The sequence below is a fragment of the Trichomycterus rosablanca genome, chromosome 6, assembly GCF_030014385.1.
Source record: "Trichomycterus rosablanca isolate fTriRos1 chromosome 6, fTriRos1.hap1, whole genome shotgun sequence".
Classification (NCBI taxonomy): Eukaryota; Metazoa; Chordata; class Actinopteri; order Siluriformes; family Trichomycteridae; genus Trichomycterus; species Trichomycterus rosablanca.
The window spans coordinates 42,942,594-42,961,567 of record NC_085993.1 but is presented as its reverse complement, the minus strand read 5'-3'; the positions used below and the strand labels follow the sequence as shown (position 1 = coordinate 42,961,567).

General features: G+C 39.3%; 1 protein-coding gene across 2 annotated transcripts; it reads left to right on the top strand.

Moving 5' to 3' along the window:
• Positions 1-463: 463 nt before the first annotated feature.
• On the top strand, positions 464-17,270 carry rereb (arginine-glutamic acid dipeptide (RE) repeats b). 2 transcript variants are annotated; one of them, XM_062997918.1, is made up of 17 exons: positions 464-808; positions 4,434-4,482; positions 4,667-4,791; positions 4,912-5,011; positions 5,549-5,647; positions 6,392-6,472; positions 6,555-6,708; positions 6,809-6,901; positions 7,736-7,932; positions 8,138-8,311; positions 8,734-8,844; positions 9,768-10,999; positions 11,673-11,901; positions 12,070-12,733; positions 12,980-13,120; positions 13,201-13,372; positions 16,567-17,270. In XM_062997918.1, the coding sequence occupies exons 1-17, from the start codon at positions 783-785 to the stop codon at positions 16,598-16,600; spliced, it is 3,681 nt and encodes a 1,226-aa protein (XP_062853988.1). In that variant the 5' UTR covers positions 464-782; the 3' UTR covers positions 16,601-17,270. The 2 variants fall into 2 exon arrangements, with proteins under 2 accessions (XP_062853988.1, XP_062853987.1); XM_062997917.1 differs by having other exon boundaries at positions 13,195-13,372.
• Positions 17,271-18,974: the final 1,704 nt, after the last annotated feature.

The following is an 18,974-nucleotide window of genomic DNA, read 5'->3' as shown; positions in this document are numbered from 1 at the left end:
ATCGTTTCTGTCATGAATGTAAGCAAAAGTGTAAAACATGACGTTAAAATCCTAATAAACAAACAAACAATTAGGGATCTATAGAGGATATCAACAAAGTAGATGTCCTAAACAACTTGCTAAAACTATAGTTTGTTTACATTGAATCTGTAGAGGAGATAACTGTGTTTAAGCACTTCGTGACTGGTAGGAGAAATGTAAACAAGCCAGCCCTCATCTGTGTGTTTAGATGCTCTTTTCTGTTTCATGATTTACAGGCTTAGATTACACTGTTTCACAAATGTTATTTAATTGTGTTTTATACTAACAATCAAAAACTAAGCAGTGCAGCTTTAAACTGTCGGATGATCATGGTGGGACTGATGTTTCAGCTTGTGTGATCATGTAACGTGATCCTGCCATTTCACAGTTCGCACATTACTGGCCGCTGGTGGTTTTCATAGTATCGCCTGCTGAGGAGGATTCGGTGCTGCTGCGTTCAGCTCGGTTTGTGTGTGAGTGAGGTCCCGGCGGACACGGAGCTGTGTGAGCGAGTGAGTGCGTTATTCCAGGGACAGCACATGCTCAGTTAGCGCTGACTGAACGGCAGTAACGGCAGTAGCAGCAGCTCGGCGGTAGGCAGGCGGTAACGCTGAGGTCATCTCCTGAGCTCCGGGAGAAAATCCTCAGCGAGCCTCCATTTTGAGAAGCGAGTATGAAATAGGCGGATAGCAGCAGAGTTTCAGAGGCGCCGCCACAGCACGAGCGAACAAACTGTAAACAGCAGCGAAGACGCTTCCGCCATGGATGACCTGTTCAGTCCGCGAAGGTTTGTGTGCTTTTATATTATTACGGATGAGTGTTTTTGCTCGGTGGTTGTGGTTTGGCAGGCGCTGAGAGTACTTTGGCATTCGGCTGCAAATAGAGACGCTAGTGAAGTTGACAGCTCGTCTCGCTCGGCTACACACACACACACACGAGCACAGCACAGGCCGACCAGAACTCCGACATGGAGGAAGAACACCAAACGATGCTAATCACCCACTAATGACAGTTATATAACATACTAATCACATTTACACTTCATATTGCGCTTACAACTTAGTTTTAATCATTAGTCAAAATGTTCCTGAGGAATAAATCTGTTTAATTGATGTTTTCAGGTGTCATTATTAATAATATAGTGAGAAGCATCACAGAATAATGCATTTATTTATAAATCTGAGTTATAAATGCTAACATGTCACTTCTCTCTCGTGTGTGGATCGAGCGATTTGCAGAAGACCTACATGTTTAAGCCCTGTTTATATAACCTTTGGAGGGAACGACGCCTCAGGGTGCTGATTGGCTGTTTATGATAAATAGGTGGGACTTGGGCAGCGTGTCCCGGCTGCTGATAGGTTAATTCCTCGCTGTGATTAACACTGAAAATGAGCTGATTTAAAGGTTGGGAACATCAGGCATATAACCAGTCATGGCGCATCCAAACTTTTCCTGAAGGAGTGCATAAGAGTGTGGAATATTGTTGTGCATTTTTATATTTCAACCTTTGAATAACTTTTAACTTCTTATTTACAACTGCATTATGGTGGCCAACTGTAGCATTCTCCTGGCACCCAAACAGATCTGTCTGTTAAAATGCATTACGCTGGAGCCTAATTTTTTCACTTCTCCTGCTCCTGAGTCCAATGGTGTGCTGTGCTGTACACCAGCAGTTCTCAACCTTTTTTCCTTCTAGACTCACCTGTATTTAAAAAAAAAAATCTGGCACCCCTTGACACTGGGTATATATTCTTACGCTTGTTCTTTGTTGTGTAAAATGTGATAAATGCAGAATAAAAGTATATTATTGTTATTATTTTGCATTTTTTCCAATTTTCCTCCCAATCTAGTTGTATCCAATTACCCGATTGCATTACGCTTCTTCCCTACCGATGCTGATCTCCACTCCTGATTGACACACGCCCCCTCTGACACGTGAGCAGTAGCCGATTGCATCTTTTCACCTGCGTGAGGCGAGTTTATATGCGGATCCGCTATCTGTACAGAGAGACACACCCTGATAAACGCATTTTTCCTCAACCCTGTGCAGGCGGTATCAGTCAGCCAACAGATGTCGTAATTGCATCAGTTTTGAGGTCCCGGCTCCTTCTCCCACCTTGTATGAACAACAGGCCAAACATTGTTGATATAGCTGCCCAGCAGGATGGCAGAGCTGAGTTTTGAACCGACGAGTTTGAAATGTCAGCTGTGGTGTGCCAGTGTGTGTTTTTACCGCTGCGCCACCTGAGCGGCATAAAAGTATATTATATTGGTATTTTCTAATTTTGGTTGATGTAGTAGATTGAATTGGTGGTGGGTGCTTCTTCACCTTGGTCTGCGTCAGCATGATCTGCATCAACAACTTGAATCAGAGTCTTTCGTGGTTGCCTTCTTTTGACCTTTGCACTTTTGTGGTGGCCAAATCAAATATTCGTCCATTCTCAAGGACCGTAGGATATAGGTAGTTTAAGATAGATCTATATGACATCACAAGAAGTCCCCTATATACCAATAGCCTATTGATTTTCTATATTATATGTGATTATTTTTTATTTTTCTCAAGTAAATGCAACAGGATCCCCCTCTAGGCTGAGAACCACTGCTGTACGCCACTCCAGCTGCCACTTAAAATTGCACATAGTGATCTTAGTTTATTCATGTTTGGGCATGAAAATACACTATTTGTTTCAAAGGTAATATAGTATTGAATTTCGTAGTCATATTTCATATTTTGTTTATAATAAAGTTACCCAGTGCTCTACAAACTTGTGCAAATTTAGATGGCTGATTTTTAATTCATTGGATAAGGGTGGCATGGTGGCTCAGTGGGTAGCACTATGGCCTACAGCAATAAGGTCCTGGGTTTGATCCCAAGGTGGGGCGGTCCGGATGTTCTTCCCATGTCATCGTGGGTTTACCCCGAGTGCTTCAGTTTTCTCCCACAGTCTAAAAACATGCATGTGAGGTGAATTGGAGATACTACTACTGCTTCTGTCATGAATGTAACCAAAGTGTGTAAAACATGACATTAAAATCCATAAATAAATAAATAACTCATTGGATAAAAATAAAACATGCATGTGAAATTTTTTTTTTTTTTTGTATTTGTAAAGTTCAATATGTCAAGCTCAACAGATTAAATGATGCACTAAAATTGGCTAGAAAAATGACATATTTACTGTCAACAATGTTGTCCTCACCACCTTCTAAAAACACACAAATAACCTTGTGAAGTAAAGATCTAGCCAAAACAAGTACAGCCTATAATTTTGCCACACATAGAACCCCCTTTAGCAATGATAACATAAATTAAACATTTTCTGTTGGAGTTTGTCAATCTCTGGCTTTGTTTTGGAAAAGTTTTGCTTCAGTTCATTGATGTTTGCAGCCAATGCACAGCTCTCTTGATATCCTGACACAGCATCTGAATGGGGTTGAGGTCTGGACTTTCACCCAGCCATGTTCAGTCTTTTTATAACTGTACTGTCACAAACATAAACATTAAATGTGCTTACAGTGGCCTGTAGGTCATGTGATGTAGCCCTTTCACTGAGCATTAAACAGTTGTGCCTTTCACTAAATTGGCTTGGATGCCCACTCCTGGGTAGAATGACAGCTTTATTTGATTTTAAATTGTTTGGAGATGTCCTTATAACTCTTCCTAGATGTGTGACCAGCAGAAGTTGCTTCTCTGAGGTTATAGCTGATGTTCCTTCTTTGAGACATGATGTAGACACACACCTAAGTGCTCCAGAACACCAAACTGCATATATTTTTGACTACATAGCACTGCACTTCCTTAGTCTGTGTATTGCTGATGGTGGTATCCAAGATGGCCTCATTACTTTTATATAAAGGAAAGCTGTACTAAACTTTTGCCCTGCCCTGTCTGGATGCTGTGCCACAGCTATGATACAGTGGGTCAGTTAGATAACATTTCCTAGCGAACTATCTGTGCAATTAGAGCTTTCTTTTACATTAATGCTCTGTGAAAAAATGCCCACTTTGGACCTTTCAGATCACTGGCCAAATAGGTCTTCAGTGTTTTTTTAGGTTAATTCATTTTCATGAACTGGTTTATCCTGGTCAGGGTTGTGGCAGGTTCGGTTGCACTGGACGTTGTTTATTTATTATTGTTTTTTTTAGGTGTGTTGGTTTTGATTAAAGTAATCTGGCTTATAAACATCGATACTCAATTCTCAATACATTTATTCTGATATCCTTCATGTTTTTTGTAAAATAATGTGTCTTAATTAAAAGTTACATATTTCTAATAATTCAATTTTGAGATTAAGATAATTGACTACAAAAACATTATTCTTAAAACTTTTACCTTTAAAAAAGCAGTTCTGGAGATGAGTGTATGTTGTGTGATTTGAACATGTACATAATAATACATTTTTGTATTTCAGGCAGTTAAACAGCACACAAGGAGAGATTCGAGTGGGGCCGAGTCATCAGGTGGGTGAAATACAGGACTGTTACTGTGCTGTCAGCAGGACTAATCAGGTGTCCAAACGAATGTAAAGCCAACGTGTGCACATTTGTTTTCTCTGTATCTTAGCAATGTATGTATGACTGAATACATGCTGGTAGTGCAGAAATATCTGTTTATGTTGTTTTGTGTTTGCGTGCACTTGTACAGGCCAAACTTCCTGAGCTACAGCCACATCCTGCCTCTGCTGCAGACTCACTGACTGAGAAAGAGGAGCTTGTTTGGACACCAGGAGTCAATGACTGTGACCTGCTCATGTACTTGCGTGCTGCCAGGTTAGTCTGCACTGGCTCAATGCCGCATCTGCCCTCTTTATTCTAAGTGGGAAAGTGATTATGCTTTGGCCAGTGTTTACAGGCAGCATATCCTTAAGCATTTTGTTTATTTATATTTAGGAGCATGGCAGCATTTGCAGGAATGTGTGACGGGGGATCAACAGAGGACGGCTGTCTTGCAGCTTCTCGCGATGATACCACATTAAACGCTTTAAACAAGGTCAGTACCTTAAAATTGTTCTCTTATGGAGGATGTCTGGTGTTTTGGTTGTAGTAATAGATGAGATGTTAACAGAAAACATATTTCTAAATTAAATTAATGCAAATAATTCAATTTAAAGAATACAAAATTCTATTATCCTATGTAGATTATTTTAATGACATAAAACTGACCAGTACAGTTTATATTGTAGTATTAGGAAACATTAAGCACTTGTTTACTCCTCCAGTCCCTAGTGTATAGATCATAAATACTGTGTGTAATACATACTAAATACTTAATTCAGATTATGAGAAGTCGATTATTTAAGGGCGTTATGTGGAGAATTCTGGCTTAGCGCACATACCTGTTTGCTACCTGTTGCATACCTGTTACTGTATTATACTGTACTGTATTGTTGCATTATGTTACATTATATTGGTGTTAAAGCAAAATAAAGCTCATGAAGGGTCTCAGTGAAACATGTTGCTCTAGTATAAGCACAATGTTTGCCCGCCTGTAAACTTCTGATGAAGATTTCTTTTTTACCTCCTTTAGCTTCATGAAAGCCAGTATGACGCAGCCAAAGCTCTTCAGTGCCTGGTGAAGAAACCTGTTCCTAAACTCATTGAGAAAAGCTGGTCAGAGGATGAAGTGGTGAGAAATAATTCTTATTAAAAATGACTATTCCAGAGGAAACTCTTGAAAAATAATAAGCATTATTGTTAGACTCTTGCATAATGGTATTGAAACTGTAGAATGGAGTTCTCTAGGGTGGCTTAAGGTTACCAGATGAACATTGTGGTGGGTCCTTTTCATATTTTAATATCTATATATCTAGTGTAGCACTTTATTATATTTACTTAATTTCCTTTAGTTTTCATGTTTACCACCTTTTTAACCTGGTTAGGGTTACAGTGGATCCAATTTCCCCTGAATCTCCTGATGCAATGCAGTGACAGTATATTATATATATAGTCATCTGTAGTATAAAATATCGATTCTGACTCCTGGTGACCATATGGATGGTGTTTCTTATCCATATCTTGTCTTATGTGTTGTTCTTAAGGTTATGGCTCATTTATTATCTCACTAATTGTATCCTATCAAGTTTTTGCTGGCCATTCTCTTCCTCTATTACCTTTTACGCCTCCAAGCATAACTATCTATTCCAGTTAGTCAGGTTTTGAAAGACATAGTTTTGTGTGGTCAACACAGTTGAAAGCTTTGCTGTAATTAATTTCCTCCTCGAATTCCTTGTTTTTTGTTTTTTTCTGTAATCCAGTGAACATCTGCAATGATATCTCTGCTTTTTAACCCTGCTTGCACATCTGGTAGTTCTCAGTTTATAGTGTAGTACATTTAAAAAAGTTTTAACTACTTTTTTGTTCTGAATTATAGAAGCGATTTATCAAGGGCCTAAGGCAGTATGGCAAAAACTTCTTCAGGATTCACAAAGAACTGCTCCCCTGTAAGAAAACGGTAAGAATTTGTCTATCTTACCATGTTTGTGTTTGAATGGCTAAAGTTTTTTTCTAATTCTGTACTGTATTTCTGTATTCAGGGTGAATTGATTACCTTTTACTACTACTGGAAGAAAACACCAGAAGCTGGGTTGTCACGACCTCAGCGCCAACAACGCAGGCAGCCTGCATCTCGCAAGGTCAAAACTCGCAATGCTGCAGCTACAGCCAATAATAACTCTCGCACGTCCTCTAGTGAGTTCTGCACTGCAAGAAGCATGGCTTTGTTTATGTGGATTCATGTTAATCAGTACACTCAGTCTGAGCTCTCTGCTTTCTCTCTTACACTGTGTAGTGGATCTCAGTTCGGCCAGTGAAGATGATCTGGATAGTGAGGACAGTGAGCAAGGAGGGAAAGGTCAAGCCTGCACACACTGCCTTACCACTAGTAAGTACATCTCAAACTCAGACATCTTAAACATACCTCAATGACCAGCATAATCTAAAGCAGAGCGTACCTGAGTGTAATGTGCAGGTCTGGTATCTATTTAGGATTTACATATGGTTACAGTCTAAAGTTTACATACACTTGTAAGGGACAAATTTGTCATTTTAGTCTTGGGTATTTAATGAATTTTTGCAACCATTCTTTTTATGTGAAGAAAGAATAAAATAAATACTTCTTTGTTTATATTATATATAAATATTTTTACAAATTTTCATTGGTTTATAAATCTGAGAACACAGTATACCTAAAGCTAATCAGATTAGAATTATGTCCTATTTCTTTGTTAGTAGTTATGATTGTCTATAGCTGTTGAGCTTTACTGTATAGCTTTTCTGTGCCAAGGTACAAAATTTGCATAGGAAGCAATTATGCAATTTATTTATTTTGGCTTGTCCAAAAGGTATGGTATTTTGTGTTTATTTAAATATGTTAAAATCAGCAAATAAGCAAGAACTGGTCCTATGTTTTTTCAAAACTTGTAATGTTTGGGGGGGCGGGGCAAAAAGACAATTACAATTCATGTAATATTTTTCTATAAAATGTATATGTTTAAAAAAAAAACTTAAAAATGCTGCAAAAAATCATTTAAATCCCATGTCTGTCATGACATGTTCCTTACAAGTTTATTTAGATAAAAAATAAACATTGTCTTGATGACAGTTGTTTCAATACTGCTATTCGAAGGCAGAGAACAAGCTACTCGCCAGCACACATCAGACTCGTATCAATGCACATTTTACTTACTTTATGGCTAAGTAACTAACTTACTCCCAGGCTCCAAGGGCTGGCACCATGGAGGCCGTGACAATGTCCTGTTGTGCTCCAATTGCCACGCCCACTTCAGCAAACATAGACGACTGCCACCTGCGCCCAAGCCGGCAGACCCGCCCTACCTGTTTAAGCCTGTGCGGGATGAGAATGAAGGGCTTGGTGCACGCCAAGGAATGAAGACACGGCGCAGCAGAGCACCAGTAAGAATAGTTATTAGTAAAGTATATGATTCAAGTCCTTAACTTTAATATGCACAAGAAAATGGAAAGCAGGTTACAATGCAGTCGTTAATAAATTATAATAATCTATATATCTAATAATAATTTGAGTCTGTTGTAGTTAGAATTGCTGCAAGGTGCATATATAAAAGCATTAACAATCAAATCTTTACACCTCTGCTTATAGCTGTCATCTCTGAGAAGTGGTCGAAACCGTCTGACAGGAAGTCCAGATAGGGGCCTGTCTCCCTCCAATGATGATGTCAGAGCTACTGGCCATGTCGCCAGGAATGGGTCTGCTATGGCAACCAGGGCTTCCAGTGCTGATACTAAAACTGGAGCGGCTGGCAAGGCCGGCAAGGTAAAATATTTTTAATAATTATTCATCAATTAACACCTCAGCTACTGCACGCTACAGATTGAGTTTAGGTGTTTCAGCCACAGCTGTTGTCAACAGGTGTATGCAATCATTTATATAATAGACATTGTAAATGGTAAATAGAAGCATTGATTGGAATCCAAGCCTTTTTATCCAACATCAGTGACTGACCTTACACAGAAGAGTGGAGGTTGTCATAGCTTAATAGGGAGTGGGGGTGCAACTCCATATTAATGCTCATGATTTTGGAATAGAATGTCCAACAAGCTTTGTCAGGTGTCCACATACTTTTGGCAATTTTATCTTACCTGTGCATGCTAGCTTGCTATGTGTTGCTTTTATATGATCAAAGTATTGCCTGGCATTAACCTGTTTATTTGGAAATGGACTTTTTTGGGTTTCAGAAGATAAAAGTGGAAGCAGCTACAGTAAAGGGGATTAAGAGACCGAGAGAGACTTCTGCAGCAGATACTGATGAACCAGAAACTAAACACATTAAAATGCCCAAAAATCAGGTAGGATTGCAACATTATTCTAATTCTAATCACAATATATTGGTATACGTTGATACTGTTGTGTATAAATCCAGTTATTCATTATCGATTAACAAACACACTTGGTCACATTCAACAGTCTTACTATAACTTAATATAAATTAATTAGGTTAATGGGTTAATAGTTAAAAAATGATACTGTACAGTTCACAGAGCTGTTCTATCCAGATTTAATCCACTGCACAAAGCGCCAGCAAGCAGTACAAACAGTCGGAATACTTTGCTGCAGGCAGACATGCACATTTGTCTTAAATTGAGATTTTAATGTTTTTCCTAACCAAATTTATATAATGTAAAGTGTATTTAGCGTTTCCCCCCACACCTTTAACTCATCTACTGTGAGCATGTATTAAACGAGACACAACACTGCTTCAGGCAATGCAAACACACACACACAGTGGGAGCTTTTAGCTAAAGAGCAGACATTAGCATTTGGATGTGTGAGCTAAACTGATGTTTATGGCTTTGTGTGTGTGAATATTTTTTGATTTCACTGTTTTTATGTATTAATTTTCATACGTTTTCACTATTTTCATTCAAATTAAAGCACACAAGCTTACAGTTGTTTAAATAGAGTATATGTGTATATTTGTGTGTATACAAGGAACAGCATTTCTGTTTTTTTCCATATATAAAATTAGGTTTATATATGCCAGACAGATGTTGTATGACCTTATTACTAAACTTTGCCAAGGATGGCAATAATTTTATCCTGGTTAGTCACAGTGGGATGGTTACCCCTGAATCACTGGGTGCAATGCAACAACATAATAGCCAATCCATTGGGGGCCTCATCCACCGCTTATATTATGTATGCCAGAATCATATTATTAAATGGTAAATTAAACATTAAATGTTTACATTACATCTGTTTTACATTTCAGGAGGCTCCAGAATCCCAGTCAGAAGGTGAGGGCGAAGGCGAAAGCTCAGACAGCCGGAGCGCTAATGACGATGGCAGCAGTGATGCCAAAGACATAGATCAGGACAATCGCAGCTCCTCTCCTAGCCTGGCCAGCCCCCTACCAGCCAATGAGAGCGATTTAGACTCCCCTGTCCCTCCACCTTCGTCTGTGCCACAGTCCCAGTTGCGGCAGCCAGCTACCACTACAACCATCACTACACCTGCCCCCTCTCAAACCCCACCCTGTATGCCATCACAGCCTTTATCCACAAGCGCATCGTCACCTGGAGTTTCTACCATCACAACCTCTGCTAATACCAACACCACTACCCCCACGTCCAGGCTGATCTTTACTGAGGATGTTTCCCAGAGGGATACGTACATTACAGCACAGAAGAGGAGTCAGAAGGTTTCAGAGGCACCTCCTCCCACTTCTCAGCCTTCCTCAGGTGTCCGCTCCTTTCAGGGTGCAGGTCCAGGGCAGGGCCAGTCTTTTCCTCTACCTGCCTCTCACTATCACCCCCACCTAAATCAGCTCCAGAACCATTCAACCTGCACTCACCCATCACTTGGATTTGCTCCTAAACAGCTGCAGCACCAGCGAGATGGCCCCCAACCTCCTTTACCACCCACGTCTGCATCTCCAACTCAAATCAAGCCCCCACCGACTACCCATATTCCATCCTCTCACAGGCTGCCTGTTCCACTTCCTGGTCCTCCTCCATTTATGCAGGTCCATCCCAATCTGCCCCCACCTCCAGCCCTAAAGCCTCTGGCATCTTTACCTGCTCAGCACCCACCTTGCTCTCAGCCGCCACCGCTACACATTATGCCCCAGCCTTATTCTCATTCTCATCATTCTCAGACTCAACCTCCTGTGCTAACTCAGTCCCAAAGCCATTCGGTCAAAAGTCATCTTCCTGCTCCCCCTCCAACCACCGCCTCACCTCACCCTTTGGTCTCTCAGAGCGTGCCCATGCCTGAATCCTCCACTCCGTTCCCTTTATCCTCGTCTGCAGCTGCCGTTGCAGGCCCACAGCCGTCCTCTTCCTCTGCATCAAGTGCTCCAACTGGACCAGCACACATAACCATCAAGCAGGAGCCTGTGGATGAAGATGAAATCTGTGAAAGCCCACCTCCTCCTTCACGCAAAACTCCTTCTCCTGAACCCACTGTGGTCAACATCGCCAGCCATGCAAGCCAGTCGGCCAGGTATACATACATACATACATACATACATTCATACATACATACATACATACATACATACATACTATACATACATACTGTACATACTTACTTACTTGTAGCGCCACTCCTGAATAATTCAGACTGACAATTGGCTAAGTCTAGTTTCTTTAAAATTTGACATGTTGACCAGTGGCTCTGACATTTGTCCTCTTGGCTGTGCAATTCTTGAACTTGTGCTATAATTGTCATAGGTATGCACACTTTTCAGTCGGTCACTTTTGTTTCACAGATGTTACACAGCAGTTTTAAAGTCCTTTTTTCCAGCTATTCTCTAGAAATTCAGCAAGTGATTTCATACAGTTTATATACTTATAAACTGTATAAGATAAATTACAATTCTGTACTCAGTGGGTAAAAACATTTTATCTCGTGTTAGGATATTGTCATTTGATGATGTTAAGCAGAAACTCAAATTGTTGTCATGGTAACCAGTATTTTACATAGGTAAAATGACCTTGCTGTTGTAAAAAAGATTTTGCAAGTTGATCAACATTTGCCAAAGTTAAAGGCAACAGTTCAAAGGTCCTTTTTTAACTACAATATAAATATCTGTCTGTCTGTCTGTCTGTCTGTCTCTGTGTGTGTGTGTGTGTGTGTGTGTGTTTACATATATACTGTTTCGTTTGATGAACAGGTTCATCAAACATCTCAACCGAGGCTACAACTCTTGCTCTCGCACAGACCTTTACTTTACCCCGCTTGCTAATTCCAAACTATCCAAGAAAAGGGAGGAGGCTGCAGAAAGACTTCGAAGAGAAGCTGAGCAGAATGCTCATCTAAGTCGAGAAAGAGAGAGAGAGCGCGAGAGGGAGAGGGAAAGAGAAAGAGAGCGGGAGAGAGAAAGAGAACTTGATAAAGCTTCTGTAAGTTTGATCATTTGCTTAGACTGAAACTTAGAAACAACTTCAGACCACCTTAGTAGATCAAGAGCATAGAATCATTTAGTTACTCTGTTGCTGAGCATGTTGACTTGTTTTGTCACCTCCACGCAAGCTTTCAGTGTATTTACATTCTTTTCTTTTAAACCCTAGCGGGCCTCCAGCTCTTCCCATGACAGCCGTGTGGGTGATATCTCATTGGCCGGGCCTGTTCCAGTTTCGAGTCGCCCATCATTTGAGCCCCCACCTCCTGCTGCTGTGGCCGCTGTCCCTCCATATCTTGGGCCGGACACACCAGCCCTGCGTACGCTCAGCGAGTACGCACGGCCACATGTCATGTCACCTGGCACCCACCGTGGCAGCCATGCCTATTTTACACCTCTGGGACCAGCTGATCACCTGTTGGCCTATCACATGCAAGGCCTGTATGCAACTGACCCCGCCCTTCGTGAGCTAAGAGACCGTGAGATACGTGAGCGAATGAAGCCAGGCTTTGAGGTAAAAGCAGCTGAGCTGGAACCATCACTGCACCCGTCTCACAACCCCATGGAGCATTTAGGCCGCCACGGTGCCCTGGTGCTCCACCACCCATTTGGGCCGTACCACCCAGCTGTAGAGCGCAACATGGTACGCCCTGAATTTACATACGCTGAGCGACTGACTGCAGAGCGACTTCATGCTGAAAGGATGGCAGCATCAGCTGTGGCCGGAGACCCTGTGGCCAGACTTCAGATGCTTAACGTGACGCCACATCACCACCAGCACTCACACGTTCACTCTCACCTCCATCTGCACCAGCAGGACCCGCTAAACCAGGGTGAGAATCTTACTTGTACCACCAAATTACAACCATAACAGGTATGTCTGCGTACATATGTGTGTCTGTTATTTTCTGCGTCCTGTTTGAGGTGTGTTACTGCATTGTGCAAAGTAGTTCCTGAGAAACCTGGCCACTGTGACCCTGACCAGAATAAACTGATAGTAAACATGAAAAGGAATGTATAAATGCTGTTGAAACATGTGACTAACCTTACATGCTTGTAATCTCATTATCATTTTTTAGGTTCAGGACCTCATCCTCTTGTGGAGCCTCTGCCACCAGGTCCCCATCTGGCACGATTCCAGTACCCACCAGGTGCTCTTCCAAATCCTCTGCTCAGTGAGCTGCCACACGAACATGACATGTTGAGGCACCCACTGTTCGGTGAGTTCCCTGGACTGCAACGCTTCATCGTACAATTTATTTGATTAATTCCACACTCATTTCTGCTTTATCAGGTGCAGTGTTCCCTAGAGAATTACCAGGACCTCTGGGCCACATGTCAGCGGCACATCAACTGCAGGCGATGCAGGCACAGTCAGCAGAGTTACAGAGATTGGCTTTGGAGCAGCAGTGGCTACACGGACACGCACATCTTCACAGCGCGCCTCTTCCAAGCCAGGAAGATTATTACAGGTGAGAACAAAATACAGCTTCACATTTATGGCGAGGTCCTATAATAGGATTTTCATTCTAGTTAAATAGTGTAAACCAGGGGTTTTCAACCGTCCTTTTTTCAGACTGAACTGGATAACATTAAACGTGCTTGTGTGCATGGTCAGCTAATCCAATATGTCTCCTGAGGGTGAAAATAAATTGCTTTAGTTTTAGAAGTAAAAACAAATCTCGTAATGACGTGCCCCACAGGTTGAAAACCCCTGGTGTAAACAACTGGTGAACATGATTTAGTGTGCTGAATCATATTTATTTTATTATTAATGCGCATTAAGTTTTCAAAAATGTATGAAAAAATCATTTTACTTTTTAACTTTAAGTACTTTAAAGAACATGCACCTTTATAAATATACTTTAGATTAAGTTCAAGAGTTTAAGAGAGGCTTTATTGTCATTTCAGCTATATACAAGTACATATTGAAATGAAACAAGTTCCCCCTGGACCAGGGTGCAACACAGAACAAAAAGTGCAAAACAGTACAATATACACAGTGCAGATAAAACAGTACAATAAATACAGAAGGCATTTCTAATCTAAAAGTGTACAGTGTAGTGTTGGAGTAGTGTTGGCCAGTACATGGTACTGAGAAAATGATAAGTGAGGTAAAAACATATTCTGATATACAGTGAGCAGCGCAGGGTTTTGATAGCAGCAGAGATTAAGGGAAACAGCAAGAACACAATGAATGTCATAAATAAAAAATAAATATAAATTGTGTTCTTTCACCAAGTATTTTTTTTATTGAGCACCTGTGTACTTCTGCCACCTGTCTGCAATTATTCATATTAAAAATCATTACAATCAGATCCTATTCAAATGTTTTCATTTTATATATTATGTCTGATAGAGCAGCACAGTTACAATGTTTGTTAACCTCTCTGACACCAGCACATTTATTTCTGTAAAATTTAGCATCCTGGTTGCTACAGAAACAATCTTCTTAGCATCAGTAAACCATTTTATTAAGTAGTGTATTAATTGGACAGTATAAAGAATGTAAACCTAGTAGGGAAAACGCAGGACCTGTCATTACACTTAGGTAACCTGACACTGACAGTGTGCTGATAGACACGCAGCCAGCAGCAAACTGAGTGCCATTTGATACCAGCTCTCCTTTTGCAGCAACTAAGTTGAACACAAGCGTAGGAAAAAATAAAAACCATATTAAAAACAGGTATTGTAAGCATTACACTGGTTTGTTTGCTTCATTTTGTAAATGTAATTTGCAACACACACACACACACACACACATATATACACACACATATATATATATATATATATATATATATATATATATATATACAGTGCCTTGCAAAAGTATTCAGCCCCCTTGAACTTTTCAACCTTTTGCCACATTTCAGGCTTTAAACATAAAGATATGAAATTGTAATTTTTTTGTGAAGAATCAATAACAAGTGCGACACAATTGTGAAGTGGAACGAAATTTATTGGATATTTTAAACTTTTTTTAGAAATAAAAACCTGAAAAGTGGGGCGTGCAATATTATTCAGCCCCTTTACTTTCAGTGCAGCAAACTCACTCCAGAAGTTCAGTGAGGATCTCTGAATGATCCAATGTTGACCTAAATGACTGATGGTGATAAATAGAATCCACCTGTGTGTAATCAAGTCTCCGTATAAATGCACCTGCTCTGTGATAGTCTCAGAGTTCTGTTTAAAGCGCAGAGAGCATCATGAAGACCAAGGAACACACCAGGCAGGTCCGAGATACTGTTGTGGAGAAGTTTAAAGCCGAATTTGGATACAAAAAGATTTCCCAAGCTTTAAACATCTCAAGGAGCACTGTGCAAGCGATCATATTGAAATGAAGGGAGTATCAGACCACTGCAAATCTACCAAGACCCGGCCGTCCCTCTAAACTTTCAGCTCAAACAAGGAGAAGACTGATCAGAGATGCAGCCAAGAGGCCCATGATCACTCTGAATGAACTGCAGAGATCTACAGCTGAGGTGGGAGAATCTGTCCATAGGACAACAATCAGTCGTACACTGCACAAATCTGGCCTTTATGGAAGAGTGGCAAGAAGAAAGCCATTTCTCAAAGATATCTATAAAAAGTCACCTGGGAGACACACCAAACATGTGGAAGAAGGTGCTCTGGTCAGATGAAACCAAAATCGAACTTTTTGGCCACAACGCAAAACGTTATGTTTGGCGTAAAAGCAACACAGCTCATCACCCTGAACACACCATCCCCACTGTCAAACATGGTGGTGGCAGCATCATGGTTTGGGCCTGCTTTTCTTCAGCAGGGACAGGGAAGATGGTTAAAATTGATGGGAAGATGGATGGAGCCAAATACAGGACCATTCTGGAAGAAAACCTGTTGCAGTCTGCAAAAGACCTGAGACTGGGACGGAGATTTATCTTCCAACAAGACAATGATCCAAAACATAAAGCAAAATCTACAATGGAATGGTTCACAAATAAACTTATCCAGGTGTTAAAATGGCCAAGTCAAAGTCCAGACCTGAATCCCATCGAGAATCTGTGGAAAGAGCTGAAAACTGCTGTTCACAAACGCTCTCCATCCAACCTCACTGAGCTCGAACTGTTTTGCAAGGAAGAATGGGCAAAAATTTCAGTATCTCGATGTGCAAAACTAATAGAGACATACCCCAAGCGACTTGCAGCTGTAATCGCAGCAAAAGGTGGCGCTACAAAGTATTAACGCAAGGGGGCTGAATAATATTGCACGCCCCACTTTTCAGTTTTTTATTTCTAAAAAAAGTTTAAAATATCCAATAAATTTCGTTCCACTTCACGATTGTGTCCCGCTTGTTGTTGATTCTTCACAAAAAATTACAATTTCATATCGTTATGTTTGAAGCCTGAAATGTGGCAAAAGGTTGAAAAGTTCAAGGGGGCTGAATACTTTTGCAAGGCACTGTATATATATATATATATAAATTAAAAGAAGATTATATAAAATTGCTTGTATGGATCACCAAATAATCTTTCTGTGTTTACTGAGACTTTTTGTTGCATATTTTTATTAATATCTATACACATAACCATAATTCTTTTAAGGTGTGTGTGTGGTTAAATAGTTCTGATTGCAACTGTATATTAATTGTATAAATATGTTCCTATATTAATGTGTGAACTGCACGCTCTGATCTGTTCAACAGCCGTCTGAGGAAAGAGGGGGACAAGCAGCCGTGACCTGTTTGATGTACACTGTGGACTGTGGAGTGATTTCTGTATTCAGGGTAGTAGCTGTTTTTAGTCTACAGGAACCCAGTACAGGATCAATTTTAGCACTTAATATTCTGATGTTCTTTGTGGTATTCTATAAACTAACTAGCTCTTTTTAAGCACATCGACCTTGTTTTAGTTGCATGATTGTTACTTTCCAGTTTCTACTGTTAAAAAAGGAAATCTTCTGTATCTTTGTTGCAGTGCTAAAGCACTCAATTTTATTTAGTATTTACGAGGTGCTGTCCAGTATCATGAATATTTACACTATATTCTAAAGTTTAAAACTTTATCAAAGTATATTCTCTATACTTATGTATATAGTATATGTATCAGATAATATATTACATGTATAAATGAGTGTTTCACTGGTAGATTTGGACTTAAAAAGCTTAAATAACCTATGTGCAGTAAGTGCATGCTCTAAATACTGTATTATAGCTTTTCTGTATTCTCTTTTCAGGTATACCTTAAAGGAAACATTTATCAGTATAGAACACAGTAGAGAGACAATAGTTTTTGGACTGTTTATTGCAATACAAGTAAATCTGTATTAAGAGCAAATAAATAATCCATTGACATGATGTCATATATCTCTGGATATAGTATTATGTAACAAATAAGTAACAATATAAAGCTAGCTGTGATCACTAAGTGGATTGTTGTTTTTTGTGTTCTTTACATCTTCACAAGTCAAATTGACATCAGTTAGATCTAAAAATCACATTATTTAAATAATACAGATGTTTTCTGTATGCAACAGCCAAAAAGTTTATGTTTTATATGCATACTTGCTTATCATAATAGTATGTATCACTACCTGGGGTATAGTAACACATTTAACTCATGACTTCATTTACATGTAAATTAGAAAATGTATACTACTATAATGCAAACTAAGTTTAGCTTTTTTATATGAAGAAATATATAATATAATGCTCATTTTTATGTCTGTAAAAAGGGAGAAGTAATAGGGAACTTAACATTTACTAGATTTATGGCAGTTATATGGAGAACATTGTTGGGGTTACAGATTTGACACAAAAATTGATTTCAGATAAAATATGGATTTGCAGAATTTGCTAATGAGGATTAACTTAAAGTTTTATATATCTACTCTAATAAAATAGGCACCTCCAGAAAAAGTGTGCTTTAAAGAATCATAAAAGATCATTTGCTGATTATTAGTGTTTTTATTTATTTATAATCTTGCACTTCATGTATTTTCAATATTATATACAGGAGCTGTATATAAATCTGACCCCAATTTTGAAATTATACTCTACGACGCTTTTTTCACCTTATATAAAATACATATCTAGTTGTACACTTTTAGTTATTTACTACATGTTCTTATATTCACAATGTATAGAAATGCACATGCCATTCCTGAAAAAGTCAATGTAATGTCTGATTTTTTTTAAATAAACCTTTTAGTAATTTCTTATGACCACCAGAGCAAAAGTCACCACTGTCACTGCTGAAAAAGAGTCCCCAGTCCTCTCTGGGTGGGAGGGGAAGAGGGTTTATAGAAGAAGTACTGTATATGTGCTGTCATTATGAGCTCAGCTGCCTTCTAAAAATGAGATGAAATCTGTAAAGTAAATGTTTAAATCATAAAACTGTTATGTGTGACTATAGATTTATGGGTTTGATTAATAGGTGTTGTTATTGCACCAATCAAAATATAACTTATTCATACACACTGATATATACACTGCTTTCCTGTGCTTAGCACATCCCAGGATGAAAATATTTTATATATAAACCTATTGTGCTTTTCTGGTCCATGCCAACCTAATATCTAAATATTTTTGTAACTAAATAAATGCTGGTGGGATAATAAAGTGAAATGTATTTTTTTTTTAAATGTTGTATTCTGTCTTTTTAAAACCAGCAAATATTTGAATAGTGAATCCTAGTAAATCCTGCATACGCCGTTAGTGTCTTTTATATTAAAATAGTGCTTGCTTTGAATTTAGTGCAAATAAACTGTTTGTTTTATTGTGGCCCCTTATTAGAACTTCTTGGAAAGATTGGACATCATGGATCACCAGTTGTTTTCCTTTTTCACATATTTTCGTAAGTACTGGATGGCTGAGATTGCACTCACATTAGCCAGAAGAGCTGAAAACACATTTGGAGAGACGTTAAAACTTATTGGTTTCATAATGCAAACTGTGAAAAAAAGGTTTAAAGCATCTATACTAACCTGCTTTCCACGTGTCTGTAGACTGGGGATTAGATGATTTCAGCACCCAGGAAGCAAAGGCAATACAGACCAGGCACATGTCTGCTTGTTTTATAGTAAATATAAAGTTATCCTTTTCTGAAAAAGACA